The sequence below is a fragment of the Tamandua tetradactyla genome, chromosome 5 (genome assembly GCF_023851605.1).
Source record: "Tamandua tetradactyla isolate mTamTet1 chromosome 5, mTamTet1.pri, whole genome shotgun sequence".
Lineage (NCBI taxonomy): Eukaryota > Metazoa > Chordata > Mammalia > Pilosa > Myrmecophagidae > Tamandua > Tamandua tetradactyla.
The window spans coordinates 126,302,531-126,326,023 of NC_135331.1; the positions used below are offsets into that span (position 1 = coordinate 126,302,531).

At 35.6% G+C, this 23,493-nt stretch overlaps 1 protein-coding gene and 1 pseudogene across 8 annotated transcripts in view; both read left to right on the plus strand.

The window, feature by feature from the left end:
• Positions 1–23,493, plus strand: part of FAM135A (family with sequence similarity 135 member A) — a 133,033-nt gene that overhangs the window by 76,790 nt on the left and 32,750 nt on the right. For all 8 annotated transcript variants that reach the window (XM_077162193.1, XM_077162194.1, XM_077162199.1 and 5 more), the window contains 2 exons: positions 4,527–4,682; positions 23,016–23,089. In XM_077162193.1, the coding sequence (XP_077018308.1) occupies positions 4,527–4,682; positions 23,016–23,089 (230 nt within the window). The remainder of the gene's footprint in view (positions 1–4,526; positions 4,683–23,015; positions 23,090–23,493) is intronic.
• LOC143684834 (actin-related protein 6 pseudogene) lies at positions 1,003–3,333 on the plus strand (annotated as a pseudogene).

Sequence of the window (23,493 nt, forward strand, 5' to 3'; positions counted from 1 at the left end):
CCCATTTATTTATTTCCTTCTTCAGTGTTCTTGCTTTAGGTTTAAGGTCCATAAAACCACCTCCAGTTGTAAGATCCATAAGATATCTCCCAACATTTTCCTCTAACTGTTTTATGGTCTTAGACCTAATGTTTAGATCTTTGATCCATTTTGAGTTAACTTTTGTATAGGGTGTGAGAGATGGGTCTTCTTTCATTCTTTTGCACCTCCAGTATATTTTTATCTGTTCTACAGCATCTCTAATCTCTGTGATATCTGATATTTTTCTTTTTATTCTTTCAAATTACTCTTTATGCTCTTCTGCTGTTTTCTTGATCTCCTTTATGTCTTTAGCAAGCCATTGAAATTATTTAGTAGAGTTACATGAACATCTTTGATTAGTTCTTCCAATGTCTGTGTCTCCTCTATTGTTTTAATTTGATTATTAGGCTAGGCTATATCTGTCTATACCTTCATATGCTTAGTGATCTTCTGTCGCCTTTGAGACATGTAAATGTCCTATTAGGATTACTTTGGAAGTTGATTTCCTTCAGTAGGCTGAAGTTTTGTATTTACAGGATGGGTGTGGAGCTGGATGCAGGATGTTGAATAGAGCCTAACAGTGCGGTAACGGGTTGCAGCACAAGTATAGGCACTGGTTGGGGATGCTACGTTGGTTCCTCTGAGTGTGGGGTGCAGAGTGTCTTGTTGTGGAGCTGCAGTGTGATGCCTTGGGGATGGGGTATAGCTCAGGCAGGCCTTGGAGTGCAGGAGCAGGGTGTGGCATGGGGGACACATGGTAGGGCGCAACAGGAGGCAGATGGGGGTGCTGTACGGATGCATGGGGGCTGGTGCACAGGCAGGGTATAGTGTGGGTGGGTGCATGGAGCGTGGGGTCATGGGTAACAGGGTGTGAGGTACCAGGCACAGAGGTTGGGGCACAGGGATTGCAGTGCAGGGTGAGAGGTCTAGGGGTACCAGGATGATGATGCAAGAATGTGCAGGGAGGGGCGGTGGCGCGCTGGCCGGTGGGCCGCGATGGCGACCTTAGTGCTGGATAACGGGGCCTACAACGCCAAAATCAGCTACAGCCATGACAGTGTCTCGTTGATTTTTTAGATACTAATATTATTATCACGGAACCATATTTTAACTTCACTTCAATTCAAGAATCAATGAATGAAATCCTGTTTGAAGAATATCAATTCCAAGCAGTATTAAGAGTAAATGCTGGGGCTCTCAGTGCACATAGGTATTTCCGAGATAATCCTTCTGAATTGTGCTGTATCATTGTAGATAGTGGATATTCCTTTACACATATTGTTCCTTACTGTAGAAGTAAAAAGAAAAAGGAGGCAATTATTCGAATAAATGTGGGAGGAAAGCTCTTAACCAATCATCTAAAGGAGATCATTTCTTACAGGCAGCTACATGTTATGGATGAAACACATGTAATTAACCAAGTAAAAGAAGATGTATGCTATGTGTCTCAGGATTTTTATAGAGACATGGATATTGCAAAGTTGAAAGGAGAAGAAAATACAGTAATGATAGACTATGTTTTGCCTGATTTCAGTACAATTAAAAAGGGCTTTTGTAAGCCAAGGGAAGAGATGGTGTTAAGTGGAAAATATAAATCTGGGGAACAGATTCTTCGCCTGGCCAATGAGAGATTTGCTGTTCCAGAAATACTATTTAATCCTTCTGATATAGGCATTCAAGAAATGGGAATTCCAGAAGCTATTGTCTATTCAATTCAGAACTTACCTGAAGAAATGCAGCCACATTTTTTTAAAAACATTGTTTTGACGGGTGGAAATTCCCTTTTCCCAGGATTTAGAGATCGGGTTTATTCAGAAGTTCGGTGTCTCACTCCAACAGATTATGATGTTTCTGTTGTACTGCCTGAAAACCCTATTACTTATTCCTGGGAAGGTGGAAAATTGATATCAGAGAATGATGATTTTGAAGATATGGTGGTAACAAGAGAAGATTATGAAGAAAATGGACATAGCATCTGTGAAGAAAAATTTGATATTTAAGAAACATTTCTGAATGAAAATCTTGACTGTTGGTGACTGAAAGTTTTAATTTATTTTTTCTTAAGAGATTAGGGACCTGTGTTACCTTTCATTCTAAGATAAAGTCTCAACTTTGTGTAAATACTTTTGCTCCATGGCTCTGTTTCAAAGATGACCCACTGGGTTATTAGAGTAAACTGTAACTCAGCCCCTTTTTCATTAAGAGCTGGACTACCAATAACGATGCTTAAGCTGTTGCTGAGAGTAGTTTAGCTATCATTAGAGGAAAGAAAGAATGCATTTTAAGATTGTCTTTATAGCTGAAAGCACAAACTTAACTGTCTTACTGGCTAGTTTTCCTTAGAAGATAGTTTTGTGCAACTATGACTAGTAATTGGGTAAGTGTTTTCAGGCTGATGTGATTTCAGTCTTTTAGAACTAAATATTTTATTTTAACAATTGTCACTCTTGTTTGTACATACTAAAGTTGGAGAGGGTAATATTATGTGTATATGTTTATTTTTTACTAAGAGTAAAGGTAGAGACAAGTCAATTTATTAATGGGTTTCTGATCACTATTTTTTTGGCACTTACTGTCTCTATTACTTATTGCTGCATAACAAATCACCCCAAAATTTAGCAACTTAAAACAAGAAACACTTAACTCAGGCAGTTTCTGAAGAATGGTTTTGTTGGGTAGTTTTAACTCAGGATCTCTGAGGATCCATATCAGTAAAATGGATACCTTATACCTGTCTCTCTCACCACTTACCTCCAAATTTAAGTTTCATAAAGTGCATATGAATGGTGGACCATAAATCACATCTAAAATGCTGGCTACAAGGGAGCAGGAAAGTAGTTTAGGAAGACATGCTAGAAGGAAGTGGGAACAGATATTGAGCAAGAGAATCTAAAGTATCTAGTCAAACTAGCGTTCAAGCCTGGGGTAAAATAAAACATTTTGAATAGGCAAGAACTGAAAAGGACCACTCACAGATCTTCTGAAAGAATTGCTTAAGGATATAATCTTGTAATATGACAATGAACCTGAGAAAGGAGTAATAAGGAAACAGTAGGGAATAAACTAAGAAAACTTAAAAGTTCAATCTGAATAAATATACAGTGCTATGAAGTTAGCAATTGTAATTTAGAATTTTATAATTTGTACATGTCAATAAAATAAAACTTTTTTATATATAAATATGTATTCAATTTTTATGAAAATTTGAATTACCAGTTATAACACACAGATACTTTTTATTCTGATGTATCAGTCCTAAACTAGTTTAAAACAATGTTTAATGACAAGGAATCTTCATAGTCCTTGTTTGGAAATAAAATACACATTGACAAATAAAAAAAAAAAAAAAAAAAAAAAAAAAGAATGTGCAGGGACAGGGGACAGAAATCACGGGGGTTGCTGGATATGGGTTAGGGGTGAGTGATGTTTCTTTGTCCATGCACTTTTGAGGGCTCCGGGCTTCCTTTTGAAAGGGTGCATTATGCTGTTTGCACTAGCTGGATACCTTCTGGTTTTCTGCGTCTCAGTTCTTCAGCTTTTGCAACCAGGGCCTCCCTGTGTGGTGTAGAACACCCTCCCAGGTCATTTACACCCTGGAATCGCTGTCCCGGTCATTTTTCTGTCACTTCGCTAGCTGTTCCTTGGAGCAGAGGTGAACTCAACCTATCCTATTCTGCCATCTTCCTGAAACTCCTCAACTGATTTTTTAAAAGTCCTGATCTCATAATAACAAAAGCTTGCCCTAAAGAGAAGCAGTCATTCTGATAGAGTCTTGTATTATTTTTTTAAATAATCCTTTATTTTATTTATTCAAGAAGAAATAGTTGCCTTTCAGAAGATTTTATATTTCATAGTACAATTCAGTACTCTACTTTTTTGAGTGCTCTTTACTTTTATAATCAGTTTAGTTGAATTTTTAAATAAATTGGATAACTTAATGCCACTGTTAGAACGCTCATAATGTATAATTGTTTACCTGTTTTTCTTTCCTTAGTAGACTGTGAGTTTCTCGTATTAGTCTTTGTATCTTTAGAATATAGGCCCTTGCAGTTTAAATGTTCACAATTAGTATGAATGAGTGAATTGTTAGAAGAAAAATTGATGATTTGACAACTCTGTAAGAATCTTACCACAAAAAATAGAACCTAAGAACATTGGAGTGAGGAAAAGCAGTTCATATTTTGAAGTTGATCATGCACTATAGAATTCTAATTTGTAATTTTAGATTACAGTTGACATTGCTTCAATATTAAGGCATCTCAGATATTGAAATATTGAGTAAGTTGTTGTGAAAATTGCTGCAATAGTTGTTAATTAAAAAGAAAAAGCCGCTGGTCAGTTGGCCTCTCTTTCTCTCTCTACACATACACATGAATACCCAGGCACATTTTTCTTTTGAAAACTACAAATTTGCCTTGGTCTTAATGTTCTCAGTAAAATATTATATTTAAGTATTTATAGTAAGTCTCTTTAGAAGCAGTGACTTTTTTTTTATATCATTTTAGAAAATAGAAAATCCTGATGAACTGGCAGAACTTATAAATATGAATCTTGCACAACTTTGCTCACTGCTAATGGCTTTGTGGGGACAGTTTCTGGAAGTTATAACACTACATGAAGAACTAAGAATATTATTGGCGCAAGAACACCATACGTTGAGGGTAAGTTAAAGAAAAGTGATATCAGCATTTTGATGAGTATTAGCATTTGTTTTTCAAGATTTCTTATAGTTAAGAAGCCTGAACTTTAGCTAATATGTGGGTATGTCAGAAAAGAAACATTTAACATTGTGCTATTGTTTTATAAATGTAATAACACTATAGTTAAGCATATGACCTGTCTCATTTAAAACTCCTGCTAGTAAGAAAAACTACTTAAACATAAATAAAAATAAAGTGTTTAATTTTAGTATAAATGAAATAAAACAGGAAAGTATATAGTACAAGATAGCCCCTAGAACCCAAGAATAAGAATTATAGTCAGTCTCATTGGGGACAGGAATCAGAACTAAAGAACCATCTCGAACAAAGTCTCCTTCTCCCTCTTTTGCCTTCCCCTCCTTTCTCTCCCCTCCCTTCAAATAAGTATATATATTACAAATATGGCAGGGTTCAGGGAGTAGTCTAAACATACATATTTGCTATAGGCCTAGTGTAAACATTATGCAGAAGATTTTGTGCCAAAAGATTATTGAATAGCATCTCAAGAGTCTTTCATATGTTAAATATCTGTCTATCTTTCCAGTCTCATCTAATATAGTCTGCCTGAACACTGATTTTACTGACCTATTTGGAGTTCCTCAGAAATATCAAGCTTACTTTTCTTTTTTTTTCTGATTGTGAAACAACAGAATCAAAATCAGAAAAATGCATAAAACATGCATATTTTAACAAATAATTTAAAACACACACCCTTATAACGATTGCTCAGATCAAGAAATAGAATATTACTACCAGCGCTGAAGAATCCTGTCTTCTCTAATTACTATCCCCTCCTTGACATTTAGAAGTAATTACCATCCTGTTTCTTATGATAATGATTTCCTTACTTTTCATTTGATTTTACCACCTATGCTTGTTTCAGCCTCTTCTTGAATTCTATATAAATGAAATCATTGTGTGTATTCTTCTGTATCTTCTTTCACTCAAGATTTTGTGAGTTGATCCAATTTTGCCAGTAGCTGCAAATTGTTCATTTTCATTGCTGTGTATTCCATTTGAATATACCTACTATTTGTTTATCCATTCTGCTGTTGATGAACATTTGACGTGCTTCTAACTTGCAGCTCTCACAAATCAAGCATTCTTTTTTTTAATTTTTAATTCATGATATGACATATATACAAAGCAAAGAAAGAAGAAACAGTAGTTTTCAAAGTACTCCTTAATAAGTAGTTAAGGACAGATCCCAGATTTTGTCATGGACTACCATACCATCATCTCAGATTTTTCTTTCTAGCTGCTCCAGAACATTGGAGGCTAGAAGGAATATTTTTTTTATCATCACAATTGACAATTTTTTCTTTTTTGTGAAAACTAACGTATATATAAAAAAGCAATAAATTTCAAAGCACATCACCACATTAGTTGTAGACCAGATTTCAGAGTTTTGTGGGGGTTACAATTCCGCAATTTTAGGTTTTTACAACTAGCTACTCTAAGATACTGCAGACTAAAAGAAATATCAGTGTAATGATTCAGCAATCTTACTCGTTTGTTAAACCCTTTCACTTTTTAGGGTTATTTTGGCTATACTCATTCTAACTTTTTCATGTTGGAAGGGTCTGTTTATAACATAGGATAGGGAGATGGGTCTAGCCTGATATTCTTGAGAGACTGGCCAGGGTTTCAGAACTTTTCTGGTCCAGGGACCCATCTGGAGGTTCTAGGTTTCTGGAAAGTTACCCTAGTGCTTGGAACCTTTGTAGAATCTTATATATTGCCCTAGGTGTTCTTTAGGATTGGCTAGAATGGTTTTGGTTGGGGTTTGACAAGTTAAAATAGGTAGCAGTGTTTGACTGAAGCTTGTGTAAGAGTGACCTCCAGAGTAGCCTCTCAGCTCTATTTGAACTCTGTCAGCCACTGATGACTTATTTCTTATACTTCTTTTTCCCCTTTTGGTCAGGATGGCATTGTTGATCCCATGGCACCAGAGCCAGAGTCATCCCTGGGAATGATCTCCCATGGAGCCAAGGAGGCATTCATCCCTGGATGTCGTGCCCCATGCAGGGGGGAGGGCAACGATTTCACTTGCAGAGTAGGGCTTAGAGATTGTGAGTCCACATCTGAGCAACAAAAGAGGTCTTCCGAAAGTAGCTCTTAGGCATACCTATAGGTAATCTAAACTTCTCCATCACATATATAAGCTTCATAAGAACAAGCCTCAAGATCAAGGGCTTGGCCTATTGATTTGGGTGTCCCTAATGTTTGACGCAGTATCAGGGATCTCCCCCATGATAAAGTTTAGTGTTCCATTTTTTTTCTCTTATCCTTCAAGGGACTTTGCTGATATTTTTTTATTATCTGCTTAATATATTCTAGGATGTAGCCAGGCATTATTAAGCTATATAGGATTAAAGGCCCTGATTCTTAATCTGGGCTGGGAACATTCTTGTACCTTTTTCATGGCATTCCATTTTCTCTGAAGTTTTTACCATGAGAGAAATTGCTGGGACATAAGGTGAATATAACTTTAATTTTACTAGCTAATGCCACACTATTTTCCTAAGTGGGACCAATTTACACTCCACTAGCAGTGTTATGAAAGTTCTTGTTGCTTTATATACTCCCCAACTCTTGGTATTGTCATACTTTTAATTTTTGCCAGTCTAGTGACTGTAAAATTAGATATCACTGTGCTTTTAATTTGCATTTCTCTAATGTCTCTTGGAGTACAGCACCCTTTTATATGATTATTGGCTATGTAGATTTCCTCTTGGCAAAGTGCCTGTCAAATCTTTAGCCCATTTTTCCATAATGGTATTTATCTATTTCTTCTTAATTCCTTTGTCTTCTAAATACTACTCCTTTGCATATTTTTTAATGAATGTCTTATTTCACAGTTTGTTCTTTTACTCTCTTTATGCTGTCTTTGGATGAAACAAAGTGCTTAATTTTAGTATTAATGGAACAGAAGAGAAAGTCCATATACAAATATACCCATATTTGGACATAGTATATACATATCAGCAGGGAAAAGGTAGGATTTTACAGTAAATGGTGTTGGAACAATTAGATATTCCTAAGGAAAAAATATATGAAACTCAATTCTAGGCAGATTGAAGACTTGAAAGATATAAATAAAGTTTGTAAAATATAAAATGAGAATTTACTGAAGTTATAACAATAGTACATGGTACTCTCATATAATCTTCTTCAGAATCACAAGTTCCCAGTTTACCACATTTGCTTTATCATTCCTTCTCTTTGTGTAAAGATACATACATATATATATGTATTCATTTTTTTCCTGAACCATTTGATAGTTGTAAACATCGTGCTTTTAATAGTTAAGTATGTATTTCTTAAGACCAAGGACATTCTCTTGCTTAATCATGTAGTTATCAGATTTAGGAAATTTAACATTGATATAATACTGATATCTAATGAATATCCATATTCAAATTTTTGCCAGTTGTCTTAATAGGCTGACAACATTTTTCCCTTTTCCAGAATCAAATTCCCTTTAAGCTTTGTGCTCTGTGTCTCCTTTAATCTGGAATAGTTCCTTATCTTTTCTTGTCTTTTATGACTTCGACTTTTTTAAAGAGTATTGGCCAATAATTAGTAGACTATCCCTTAATTTGGGCTATCTATTCTATGTTACCTTATCTCACCCTTTTAGACTTCTTCAGGTTTGTGTTATTTTTAGCAATTTTAGTTTTAACATTTTTATTCAGCATTTTAGTTAAATCATTATTTTTCAGCGGAATAATTTGACCTAATAACCTTGCCGGCCATATTCTCAGAAAAAGAGGTCCATCATAAATTTCTTAAGCCTTCTTGTCTTTGTTTACATAATTTTCTTAATTTAGAATGCCCTTGCCCTCCCCTCCTTCCTGCTAGTAAATTCTGCTCATACTTTAACACTCATTTCAAGCCTATACTCAAATCCCTTCAGCAGAGTCAGGCACTTCCCATCAGTTTGTTCCTTGAGGACTGTTATAGCATTTATTTATTATCTGATAATTTCATTTACTTACCTTTTACCACTGGAATGAGGGCTTTTTCACATTTAATGATTTTGTCCTGTTCATTTTGACAGAGCCTAGCCGACTGCCTGGCTCATACATACCAAATAAATTTTAATTTAGCTCATTTATAGCCTACCTCATTAAAAAAAAAAAAAAAGTCATGGGAGAAGAAATTTGAGTTACTTGGAAAAAGATAGAACAATTTAAAAAAATTAAAAAAAATTGAGGTGGAGGGGATATATATATGTAGGAAAAAGCCAGGGGTGAGGTTGGTAAAATGCATATGGACTTCCAGTATGACACTGAACTTCATAGACATTATAGTGAAAAATAGATTCAGATATACAACTCACAAAGTCTACAGGATAAAAACAAACTGATGTATATTAGAATGTGACAAACCTGACATAAATTACCCTTTGGATTCTCATGAAGATTATATACTGTATATTATAGTAAACAGGATCCTCATAGTAAATTCTGTCATTTTATAGGGCTCATTCTTAGAAGGCCAATCACCTTCTCCAAAGGATCAAATAAAAGGGATTCTACAATGGGTAGCATAGTGAGCCACCATGCCTCTTGCTATATTATAACATCTCCCATTGTAACATCAGAAATGCCATGTTTAATCTCGTTTGTAACATGTGCCTGGAATTATGTTAAAAGTCAAATATTAACGAGATCCATATATTCAGTTTACAGACTGTGCTTTGTTCTTGCATATTAGTATTCTGCCCTGAACAAGCTCTTGGTAGGCTGATGAAGTTAGGCACAGTAACAGTTGATTAAACATTCGTTCAGTAGAGACTGTTAACCACCAGCTTGTATAAAACTTGGTTCTGTCATGCCAAATGTTTACAAATAATGACACAAAACCAAATCCATAGGATTGCCAGATAAAATACACAATGCCTAGTTTAAAATAAAGAATGCCCAGTTAAATTTGAATTTCAGGTAAACAACAAATAAATTTTTAGTATATCTAATGCAATATTTGGGACATACTCTAAAAAACTGTTTTAATTTCAAGATGCTATTTGGCAAGGTTGTCAGATTTAGCAAGTAAAAATAAAGAATATCAGTTGAATTTGAATTTCAGGCAGAGATTGAGAAATTGTTCAGCATGAGTATATACCATGCAACCCTACCAAATAGGATAAAAAAACATCAAAGAAGGATTCAACTATGTTTTATGTATTTTTGTATGAATAAAGTATGCCTTGTGAAGATGCAGAAAACAGAATTTCTTGGTAAAGAAGAAAATTAATTTTGAGTTTTTTATTCTTTGTGGAAATAGAACTTTTGGTAGTCATATGACTTAACACAACATACACTCATATTTATGGTTCTAACCTAGACCAGAGAAAACCAAGTTAATATGGTGATTCTGCCATACAATTACATAATATTCTATGATATTGCTCATTTAAGTTCTCTTCACATTCATGAACCCTTCCTTGGACTATAAAATGAAAGTGTTTCACTTTATAAGGCTTTGTAAAACAATATTTCACACTGTACAGTGATCAGAATGAGTTTTAAAACCCTCATTAGACAGCCTCATTATATGCACATTTCTGTGCTATTTTGGCATTTCTGTTTTATTCAAAAGTATGCGCATCTTTGCTCTCATAAGTCTGTCCTCTTCTTTCTTTGATTAACTTCTCTCCCACCTTGTAGTTGCCTATTTACATTTTTATTCACGTTTACAGCAATAGACTTGTTAATAACCCTTTATTGATGGTGTATTATTCTCCCAGAAACACTGACCATAAGTCTAACTACTCATCTAGAAATTTAGAGAAGGGAAAACTGCTTTCCCTTTGGGTTGGATAGAATAAATTTTTACATTCTGGTGGAAGAAAAGTTTTATTTGTTTATGAAATATTCATGGTGACCATGATAATTATTTATATATTTTTATTTAAATACTTGTATAGGCCCTGTCCTAATTGCTTTGCAGACATTAACTAATTTAATCACCAAAACAATCCCATGAGATAAATACTTTATCATTCTCATTTTACAAAACAAATAGTGAGGTTAGGTGAAATAACCTAACATGTTATACAGCTAGTATGTAATAAAGCTGGGATGAGACCCTAGGCAGTCTGTGATTGTGAAGATGCAGACTTTATTCTTCCACATCTCATTAATTTCATATACGTTTACAAAATATTGAAAAAGAAGAAAGTTAAGACTTAACAATAGTGGTTCAGGTTTATAACATTGATATACCATTCATTATGATGCTGGTTTGTTGTGCTGTTCATGTTCATGCTATTGAAATACAGGAAATACAATGTCAAACATAAGTTTCAGCGATCATCTTAGTGGTACAAACTATGATTTTGAATTTTTTTCCAGTTGAATTTAAAGAGAAAGTGCCACTTGCCTCTAAACACTGGAATTGATTGTTCAAAATAAATACTGTGAACAGTAAACATGACTCAATATGATCTAATAGCTAGAAAGCCAAAATATCTTTTATAGACAGTACCATCAAAAAAGAACAGTCAAAAGAAGAAGTGATATGTAATGTAATACCTACAGGTAACTATTTCCTAAGATCAGATTTTTTGGGGGGGTGGGTGGGCGGGATTATTTTATCAAAATTAAATTCACATAAAAGCAGTGTAAAATAAAATCAAAACAGAAAAAGATAAAGTAAAATTTACATAGCATACAATTAAACATTAATTTTTGAATGTATACAATTCAGTGGCATTTAGTACACTCATAATGTTGTGCAATTATTACCTCTATCTAGTTCCAAGGCATTTTCATCACCCCAAAAGGAAGCCTGTACCTATTAAAGTGACTTTCCATTCCACCCTTCCCCTAGCCCCTGGCAACTACTAGCCTGCTTTCTGTGTCTATGGATTTACCTATTATAGGTATTTCATATAATTGGAGTCATACAATATGTGATTTTTCTGTCTGTCTTCTTTCACTTACCATATTTTTGAGGTTCATCCATGTTACAGTATGTATCATTCCTTTTTGTGGCTGAATAATATTCCGTTGTGTGTATATACCACATTTTGCTTAATTTGTCCATTGATATTTGGGATATTTCTACTTTTTAGCTTTTGTGAATAGTACTTTTATAAACATTTGCATGCAAGGATTTGTTTAAATACTTGTTTTCAGTTCTTTTGTATAGGTGCCTAGGAGTGAATTGCAGGGTCAATGTGTAACTGTTTAAGTTTTTAAGGAATGGCCAAATTATTTTCCATAGAGGCTACACTATTTTACATTCTCAACAGCAGTGTATAAGGATTCCATTTTCTCCACATCCTCACCAACTTTTATTTTCAATATTTTATGTGTATGTATGTGTGTGTTTTATGGCCCATCTAGTGGGTAGGAAGTAGTATCTCACTGTGGTTTTGAAAACAGAGTAAACCATTAGGAAGAGAACAGATAAACAAATTCTAATATATCATATGATAGAATACTACTCACCAACTAAAAGGAATGAACTACTATATACATACCAACATGGGAGAATTTTAAAAAATACTGAGTGAAAAAAGTCAAACACAGAAAAAGTACCTATCAGAACAGTGGTTGCCAATGGGATATGGGAATTAATTGAAAAAGGAAATTTTCTTAAGTGATGGAAATGTCCTGTATATCGACTGGATTATTACACAGGGTTACTATGAATGGAAATGTTACAAACATTCTTCTACAAGGCTTTTTTTGGTCATAAAGCTATAGGAGTGAATTGTTTGGCCTAGGGTAAGTGTATATCTTTAACTTTAAGCTGTCAGCTTGGTGAGGTGATGATGCCCAGTTGTCTGGTCAGGCAAGTACTGGCCTAACCATTACTGCAAGGATATTTCATGACTAGTTGATAAACCAGAAGGCTGGTTTATTAAATCATCGGTCAGTTGATTGCATCCATAGCTGATTGTATCTACAATCAACTAAGAGTGTGTCTTCCACAAATAAGATAATCCAATCAGTTTGATTTGATCCAATCAGCTGAAGACTTTTAAGGGAGAAGAGGAAATTTTTGTTTCTTCTTCAGCCAGGCAGCCTCTCCTGTGGATTTCGTCGAGACCCTTCATCAGTTACCAGCCTCATGGCCTGCCCTACAGATTTTGGACTCTTGTATCCCACAGTTGAGTGAGACACTTTTATAAATCTCATGTTTACAGATATCTCCTGTTTTGTTTCTCTGGAGAACCCTGACTAATACACTTTATAAAAACTGCCAATCAGATTTCCAAAATATTTGTATCATTTTAAATGCCCGCTATCAGTGTTTGATCATTTCAGTTGCTCCACATCCTTGCTGTTATTTAGGGTTGTCAGTCTTAAGTTTGGCGACTCTATTGTTTCATTACAATTTTTTAGTTTTTTTACATGGGCAGGCATTGGGAATTGAACCTGGGTCTCCGGCATGGCAGTGAGCCACCATTGCCTACCCTTCATTACAGTTTTAACTTGCATTTCTCTAGTGATTAATGATAGCAAGATTTTTATTTTGAAATCACTTTTGTAAAATGTTAATTTAGGTTGTCTTTTTATGTATAAATGGAATATTTATATATTCTGGTCACAAGTTCATTGTCAAATATATATATTAAAAATAATTTATTCTAATATGCTGCTCATATTTTCATTTTCTCGATGATATATTCTGATGAGAAGTCACTTTAATTTTCTTTAAGTACAATTTATCTTTTTTTTTATGTTTAGTGCTTTTTCTGACCTAAGAAATCTTTGCCAGTCCCAAGATCATGAAGATACTCCCCTTTGTTTTCTTTTAAAACATTAGCTTTTACCTTTAGCTCCATAGTCCATCCTGAATTAATTTTTGTACATAGTGTGAGGTAAGAAGGCTCATAAGGCTCATTTTTTTCCCCATAGATCTAGTCAGTTTTTCCAGCACCAATTCCTTTCACTATTGAATTAACACTTTTTGTTGAAAATCAATTCACTGTATCAGGTTGGGTCTATTTTTTCTGTTCCATTGATCGATCGTATATCTCTGTGTCACTACCACACTAAATCATTGTAGTATTAATTGTAAGTTTTACTTGTAAGTTTTCCAAGTTGTTTCTTCTTTTTAAAGATTGTTTTAGCTATTCCAGGCCCCTTGGATTGCTATATAAATATTTTAGTCAGCTTGTCCATTTTTTTTAAGGGATTTGGGTTTACATTGTGTAAGTCTATAGATCAATTTAGGGAGAATTTTGATTTCTTAATAATTTTGAATCAAACAATCATCGGATGTGGTCTGTTTCCCTATTTACTTGTGTCTTGTTTAGTTTTAGCAGTGTTCTATAGTTTTTAGTGCCTTAAATTTATTTATAATCATTTTATGTTTTCTAATGCTATTATAAATGGTCTTTTAATTTCATATTCCAAACGATTACTACTAGGATTTAGTAGTACAATTGATTTTTGCTTATTGGCCTTGTTTCCTATACTTGGCTAAACTTATTAGGCGGATGTTCTCTAAATGTTAATTAGATAAAGTTGGTTGAAGGGTTCTTCAAATCTATATTCTGGATTAGCATCTTTTTCCCTTTCTTAAATTCTTTAAAATATCACACCATTATCTTCTAGCCACCATAGTCTTGATGAGAAATCCATTATTATTTATATTATTAATCCCCTTTGGCTGCTATTGTGATTTTCTGTTTATCTTTAATTTTCGGCAGTATGACTCTGATGTGCCTAGGTGTGATTTTCTTTGTATTTATCCTGCTTGAGGTTTATTGAGAGTCTTCAATCTGCAAGTTAATGTTTTGACCAATTTGGGGAAATTTTCAGCCATTGTATCTTCAGATATTTTTTTCCTACCCCATTTTTTCCTTCTCCTTACTCTCTTCTACTCTTCCTTCACTTTAATTATGCCACTTGTTATTCTTTGTTTTTGTTTTATTTCCCAGCATTTTTTCTGTTTGCTCTTCAGACTAAATAAGTTCTGTTGTTCTATCTTCAGATTCACTAACTCTTTTTTTCCAGTGTCAAATCTGTTCTTTTCAGCATCAATTGAAATGATCATGTGTTTTTTTTTCCCTTTAGATTGGTTAATGTGTTTTATTACATTAATTGGTTTTCTTGTGTTGAACCACCCTTATATCCCTGGAATAAACCCCAACCTGGTCATATTGTACAGTTCTTTTAATGTGCTGTTGAATTCAATTTGCAAGTTTTTTTGTTTTGTTTTGTTTTGTTTTTTTGAGAATTTTTGCATCTATATTCGTTAGAGAGATTGACCTGTAGTTCTCTTTTCTTGTAGTATCTTTATTAGGTTTTTATGTTAGCTTCATAGATTGAGTCAGGTAACATTCCCTTTTCTTCAAATTTTTGGAAGAATTTGAACAGAAATTAGTTTTTCTTGGAATGTTTAGTAAAATTCCCCTGTGAAGCATCTGGCCCTGGGCATGTCTTTTAGAGAGGGTTTTGATGACTGATTTTTAATCTAATTTGTCTAATTTGTTGGCATAGGGTTGTTTGTAGGATTCTCTTATAATTTTTTTTTTAATTTTTTTTTCTTTAATATTTCTTCGGGGTACCTGGTGATGAACCTCACCCCCTTCCTCCAATTTCTGATTTTATTTATGTATGTCTTCTGTCTTCTAGCTAAAAGGTTTTGAAATCTTGTCTCTCTTATCAAAGAACCAACTTTTGCTTTTATTGATTCTGTCTATTCTTTCATTGTTCTCCATTTCATTTAGTTCTGCTTTTATCTTTGTTATTTCTTTTATTCTATTTGCTTTAGGGTTAGTTTGCTGCACTTTTTGTAGTTTCTTCTGTTGCTCAGTTTATTCACTGTCAAATCAAAGTTTGGATCTCATGGAAGGGTTACAGTTCAACTTAAGGGTCTGTTATAAGGTAGGCCAGGGTGCACAGGTAATCCAGTGGCAGAATGGTTGACTACCATGCAAGAGACCCAGCCTCAACGCCCAGCCGCTTCCAGCCAGCAGATGGCTCTGAGGTCTCCTTCTCCCTCAGCTTTGCCCCTCCTGGCCAGACCGACTGGAGGACTGAGTGAGTGCTCAGTGGGGAAATGCTCCAGCACGAGTGCTACCCTCCTGGCTACTCCACCAGGGGGATTGCTCCAGCAGCAGGTGCCGCCCTGTCAGAGGCAGCTGAGCAACAGGTCTCTGCCTGGGGACTGGGGAGCCGGCCAGTATGGGGGATCAGCTGATCAACTGATCCGCCCTGCCGGTGGGCCTGCCAGATGCAGCAACTGCGGGCAGACTTCTCGCACGCTCCACGGGGTGATCACTTCCCCCACCCCAAGGCCCGGCCTGTCGTGGACAATTGCAGGTCTCCTCCCCTGGCATTTTAATTTTATCATTTGTTATGGCCATATCTTCTTGCTTCTTCATGTGCTTTGTGATTTTTTGCTTGTTTCTTGGCAGCTGATTATCTTGATAAGGTTATTTTGAAAGTTGACTTTCTTCACTCATCTGAGATTTTGTAGTCGCTTGGGTTTACATTGAAGATCTCCTTTGGCACTTGGTTTGTCAGTAATTACCAGCCAAACTAGGTCCCAGGCCTCATGCAGGAAGTACAACCCTTTTAAGAAATCTGTTAGAGGCTGAGTAGAAAATCAGCTTGCTAATACACATATTTGTAAGAACTTTCTCCCTGATATTTTGAGAATATTCACAGTTTTGAATATTTGAATATTGAATATTTGGAGCTGATCAAATGGTATCTAAGTTAGTGTTTAATACTTAGAATTTAAGAACTTTGCTATCTGAATATGTAAATTTTTCCTTTTTGCCTTAATTTTAATTGGTTTATGAAACTTACTGTGCAAGCACAGGGTTTACAAAAATTATATGGATATTTTATTTAAATATGCCTGTGGTTAAGCTAAGATATCTATTGTTAGTGGTTCTAGATGTATTGTTTGTTTTCTTAAATTAAAAAAATAAAAGAAAATCACCTTACTAGAATGCACTTTCCAAGTCTTCTCAGCAGATGGTGCCCTTGAGCCACTTCTTCACCGCAATCCCACCTCTCCCCAACTGCAATAAACTGCTGAGCCCGACCAGGGGCCCTACCAGGCAACAAGGCAGTCAAGGCCTCAGGCTTCTGTACACTCTGGAAGCCACAAACTCCAGGATTGGGAGGTGGGCGTTGTGTACCTCAGCAGAAATCCCACTTGTGGGCACAGTGGGTCTGGTGATCTCAGACCCTGTGTGGAAAGACCTTGGGCTGTAGGACTATGAGGTTCACCTTCCCAGCCAGCAAACAGCCCACTGCTTTTCACTGGCCAGTAAGACCCAGGCTGGTATGCACCTGTGGGCGTTGGGAGTAGGGGAAGGGCATCTGGTATTGCAATGCAAATTCCACCCTCACCCCTGCCTCGCCACTACATGAGTGCCCTGGACTTCCTTGGAGAAAGGATGGAGGCAGTGAGACCCAGATTGTCTCTTTTGCCCACTAACTGTCAGATCAGCACTGCTGTACATTCCCCTCCTCTTCCCAAGGCATGGACCCCCCAGTCTCCTAATCCACATACTTGCAGCAGCCTGCCTCAGGGATGGAAACAGACACTGGGTACCTCAGAAAGGTGTCTGTGTGTACATAAAATGAATTGGCTGGCTCCCAGGTTCCCATACAGGAACTCAAGGTTGTAGGACTGAGAGGGTTGACGCTACCCAGCTGGCATCCAAAGTGAGAAGGCGCAACCCCTCAGCTGCTCAGTCTGGCTGGCATGCGACAGCAGGCTCCAGGCATTGTTGCGATTGAACACACTCACCTCCACCTTCCCTCACTGACCAATGCTGAGTGAAGCACAGGGCAGGGTGATTTTTCTTTTATATATATAAACTTTTTTTTTTTAATAATTTCAAATATACCAGACAGTTGCAAAAATAATAACAAACCACGTACATAAAACGCTAACATATCCCTCTGCCCTCCCATTTTGCCACTTTGCTGTCTCATACTGTCTACCATCTCTCTTCCTGTTTTCTAAACGTCTGAGAGTAGGTTGTATGTATCTTGCTCCTTAAACATTTAATACTTTCATGTACTTTTTCTAAGACAAGGGTACTCAGTATATAACCACTTAAGTGCAGTTATTAAGTTCAAGAAGAAAATTTAACCTTGATATAAAGTTTATAGTCTATACTCTTAATTTTTTCATATGTTGCAATAACGTCTTTTTTGGGCATTTTCTCCTCCATTGTTAGATCTACTCCAGGATCAGATATTACATTTAGTTACTGTCTCTTTAGTCTCTCTCTTTAATTGTTGAAACAAATATAAAACATGAATTTTCCCATCTATACCATTGAGTGGCACTTCCATCCATTACCAGGACTTTCCCATCACCCCAAACAGAAACCTTTCACCCGTTATACATTAACACACATACCCTCTATTCTCCCTCTCTCTGCCACCCCGGTCACTACAGTTTACTTTATGTTTCTATGAATTTCCCTATTTTACTATTTCATATTAAGTGGAATTACACAGTATCTGTCCCTTTGTGTCTGACATATTTCACTCAACATGACGTATTCAGGGTTCATCCATTGATTAGCATATATCAGAACTTTGTTCCTTTTGAGAACTGAATAATATTCCATTGTATGTGTATACTACATTTTTGTTTATCCATTTACCCACTGATGGACAGTTGGATTTCTTCCACCTTTGGCTTATCAGGAATAATGCCACTATGAGCATTGGTGTACATATAACTCCAAGTACCTATGTCTAATTCCGTGGGGATTGGAAGTGGGATTACTGGGTCATATGGTAGTTCTACATTAAATTTTTTGAGGACTAGGAAATTTTTCTTTAAACTCTCTCCAAAGGGGGCAATGCAATGGTAGTTCAGTGGCAGAATTCTCGCCTGCCATGCTGGAGGCCCGGGTTCAATTCCCAGGGCCTGCCGAAGCCAAAAAAAAAGCTCTCCAAATGAGTTTCAGGTCTAGGCTATTCCCTGAATAAGGTTATTGTGTTAGGAAGAGTGGGAAATGAAATCTGGCATGTCCTCCTTAGAGCTGATTGCATCTGCTTGCTTTTAAAATTTGTACTTTAAAGCTGTTATATGGATTAATTAGCCAAACCTTAGATTCTAATGTGGAGCAACTATCTTTCAGTAAGCAGGCTAATTACACTTCAGTAAGCCAGTGTATTCTTAGTAACTTTTAAGATAATAAAATGGTATTTTCAACTGTACTGATGCTATTTATATTCTGAAGAGTATGTTTAAGAGATATTCATCTCTAACATTACCAATGTTCTTTCAAGACAACTATATATACGAACTTTAATATACTAAACTCTATTTTTCAAAGTAAAATTGAATTACTTCCTTCTGGGAACTTATTGCTTGTCTGTAGTATATAATTTGATGCTTTTATTTCATACTTTGTGTTTCAAGGTTTGGGCAGATTTCCAATTTTACTTAATCATAAACATAAATAAAATGTATTTTAGCTTTATGTATATTTATATACAAATCATAACCAGAATTTTAAATAAATACATCTATCCAAAAGTGAATTTTTTTATCTGATACGTGCTTTTTAAAGGGTTAACTTTTTCCTTAAATTCTTTAAACCATTTTAAATTAAAGCTTTCTAAGGATGATGCATGGCTCCCTGTCCTGTAAAGTACAATATACCTAACATTATTTAAACTTATGTAATTTAACCCTTTCATAATGATTCAGTTATAATTACTAATTTTCATTAATATGCCTTGCCTTAATACACCGGTGCGCTATACTGTTCATTGTGTTGGGATATTGGATCCTCCATTATTAAAAAGCCCAAGTTCTATTAATTTTGTTTTCTCTTGCCTGCTTTTTATAGGGATATTCTGGGTGCTATTTGTGGCAGGGATAGGGAGAGAGGGACCTGTTTTTTGTATTTTTTTCCCACCAAGTTCTCATAATTTCTTGAAACTGCCTGTATCTACTTACCACTGTAGTTCTCCTTTTTTTCCTTTGTCTAGCTTGTTCTTTTAATGTGCTGTATATTGAAAAACTGAATAACTTTTAACAAATTAGAATTGTATCTAACAGTAAGCATAAGTCATCTTTGTATAAAGACGTTTTAAGATGTCCTGCTATGAGTAAAATACATGGATTTAAACATTTGTTCAATAAGCATTTATGATGTGCCAACTTTTTGCAAGGCTATGTAGATAATGTGATCTATCAGATATAAACCTTGCACTCAAGATTAATATCTAACTGGGGATGATACTGTGTCAAACTTTAGGGACACCCAAATTAATAGACCATGCCCTCAATCATGAGGCTTACTCTTGTGAAACTTATGTAAGTAGTGGAGAAGCTTAGACTCCTATAGGTATGCCTAAGAGTTACTTTTGGAGGATCTCTTTTGTTGCTCAGATGTGGCATCACTCTCTAAGCCCAACCCTGCAAGTGAAATCATTGCCCTCCCCTGGTGTGGGATATGACATTCAGGGGTGAAAGTCTCCCTGGTGATGTGGAAGGTGACTTCCAGGGATGAATCCAAGTATGGCACCATGGGATCAACAATTCCATCCTGACCAAAAAGAGGAAAAGAAGTGTAACTAATAAAGTTTCAGTGGCAGAGAAAATTCATATAGAGTTGAGAGGCTACTCTGGAGGTTGCTCTTACGCAAGCTTCAGTTAGACCTTGCTACCTATCATAACCCGCAAACCCCCAACCAGGACCATTCCAGCTAATCCTAAAAGGCAATATATAACGTTCCACAAGGGCTCCAGGCACTAGAGTAGCTTTCCAGAAACCTACAACCTCCAGATGGGTCCCTGGTCCAAATTAAGTCCTGAAACCTAGCCCAGCCTCTCCAGAACATCAGATAGCTCCATTTCCCTACCCCATTTTAGTGACAGACCCTTCCAGCATCAAAAATTTAGAATAGCCATAGTCCAGACACCCCTAAAGAGAGGGATGAAAAGATCAAAGGAGAGGGTGGAGTTATACAGAGAAGATATGATTTAACAAATGAATATGAATGCTGAATCATTAAAATGATACCTCATTTAGTCTAGTATTTTAGAGCAGCTAGAAGTAAAAACCTAAAATTGGGGAATTGTAAACCATTTCAAACACTGAAATATGTTCTACAACAAATTGTGCTGTGCTTTGAAATGTATAGCTTTTTTGTATATACTTTTTCACAAAAAAAAAAGAAGGAAAGAAAGTCGATTGTGATGATAAAAAATATTTAAGCCCTCTAGCCTTCTATATTCTGGAGCAGCTAGAAGGAAAAATATGAGAGAATCCTATGGTAGCCCATGACAAACTGTGGGATCTGTCCTGTAACTGCTTGTTGAAGAGTGCTTTGAAAACTATTGCTTTTTTATTTCTTTGCTCTGTATATATGTTAAGCTAAACAATAAAAAAAGGTAAAAATAAAAAAAAATCTAACTGGGGAGATGGGCACATTCAAAAATGGATTATAATAATACTATATTAGCAATTTCAACATACACGGGTAGGCACAGATAAAAGAGCTTCTCCTCATATCCTATTTTTGAATTTGTAAATTTACATTCTTGCTGTTTGTAAGCTTTACTACCATCAGGTGGCAGTCATATCTTAGTTTTGGCCACACAGTACAATTAATAGTCTTATTCATCACATATTGCTACAGCGATGTGTAATATTCATGGTAGGAGAGAATTTAGGAAAAGTACCTGGTATAGGAAAGGAGAGACTTTCTGGTGATAGAAGAACTTAATGCAGAGGTAAAGACACAAGCAGTTTGGAGCACAGGATTTGGAGTTTCTTAAATGTCTGTTTTAATCCTAGGTTTACCACTTGAAATACTAGCTATATTATCTTAGCCAAGTAATTAGCCTGTTTGTGCCCCAGTTTCCTCACTTATTAAATGAAGATAACTGCTTAATAGAGTTGTTGTATGGTTTAAATACAAGAATGAAAATAAAGTGCTTACCATAGAGCCTGGTAGGTAGGATACTATCAAGAGATTATAGTTATTACTTTACGAATTAGGGAAAGTAAGGAGGGAAGAAGCATCTAACAGCTTTGCAGGGCCAGTTTAACTGCAGTTATCCAGATGACTTCAAGAAGCATTTCTTCACACTTACTAGCTCTCAAGGAAAACATCTTAGATAGATAGATATAGATTAGATAGATTTCCTCATCTTTCTCTTAGTTTTAGAAAAGAAGCAATTGAACAGCATTTGCGAATAGACACAGGTGGTATCCGTCTCATAAATGACTTCTCCCCACATCCTTTGTTGTCTTGTTCCTCTCAAGACCCAAGTTCATCTGCTTAGGAAAACAAGTTTAATAAGTCAGAAATTAATCTTACCAGATCTTAATGGTCAGTAAAAAGATTTGTGATTCATTGTATAATTTAAATCAAAGAACCTAAAGTCATATCTCCCTATAGAGAAGAATCATAGATGTAAAATAATTTCAAGACAAGGAAAGACTGTCTCCTCCCCATACCCTCCAAACAAAACATCTTTTCCATCTCCTTACTGTTGCCACATGTTGCTCCAGTAGCAAAGCCTTTTGAAGGCAAAAGAAAGGCAAAGCTTTTTCTTTCATAATTAGAAATAAAAAGGTCAAATTTAAAATATGATAGAGGAAATATTAAACTATATTTAACCATTGTTTTACCAGATACTTCTCTAATATCCTAAGGTACATGTTTTGAAGGATACAAGGATCATCAAAATCTAGTTCCTTTTCTCAGAAACATCACACATTAGGAGGGGAGACAACTCATACATGCAATTATTTTTAAGACAAAATGTGGTGAATACAAAAATACTTTCCAGAATATAAGTCCTGTTATATATGTTATATTGCTTGTTCTTCACAATAACCCTATATGTAGGGCAGTTAAGTGTAATTTGAAAGTCAGTCATCTGAGGTGCAAAGGATTAAGTGCCCTAAATTTTAGTGCTGGTATGTCAATCAAATTAACTGACATATATTTAGATACCTGGCACATATAGTGGGAGTACTAGGTGCTGTCATCATTTGCCATATACTAAATAGGCACTATTCTAGTTACTGGGGATGTAGTTGTCAATAAGACAAAAAGAATCCTTGCCTTCAAGGAGAATAGGGTGTGGATCCAGAACATTGACCTAAATTTCTCACCTTGGAGTCTCTTGTTTATTTTAATTCGTACAGTAGGAAAATGTAGTGGTTTGGTAACACTGAGGAGAGGAAAAGGGAGATTAATTCTTACAGGGCTAGTTATGGAAAGTCTAATGAAGGGGGGTTTCTTCCCCTACCATCCTATGCCTGACTGACTTTAAGTGTACCATGTTGTTGCTGCTATTGTAATTTTTCAGGTACGCCGATTTTCTGAGGCATTCTTTTGTTTTGAGCACCCAAGAGAAGCTGCCATTGCATACCAGGAACTTCAGTGAGTATCATAAATCAAAAATGAAAATAATTTTATTTCCTTTTACATAAGATTTTTATCTCAGAATTTTTCAGTAACAGAGTATACAGTATTTATAATAGAAGAAATTAAGTAAATTTGAAGTTCAGAAATCCCCTGTTTAATCAGGTTGGGTTTAATCTTATGAATCCTCATGAAAGCCCCATACTTTCGTTACAAACCACAATGCACTGTACTACCCTCCTCTCATAGTAGATCTGCTGTAACCTTTGTAGCCCCATATACCTCTGGCTCTAGTTTTTCTATTTGGCCATTTTGTTCTGTCTTTATTTTCACAGGTCAGGATTTTGTATAATCATCAATATCTATTATATGTTTTCACAAATAGACTTCCACTCCCTTCCATTATACAAATAATTTATGGT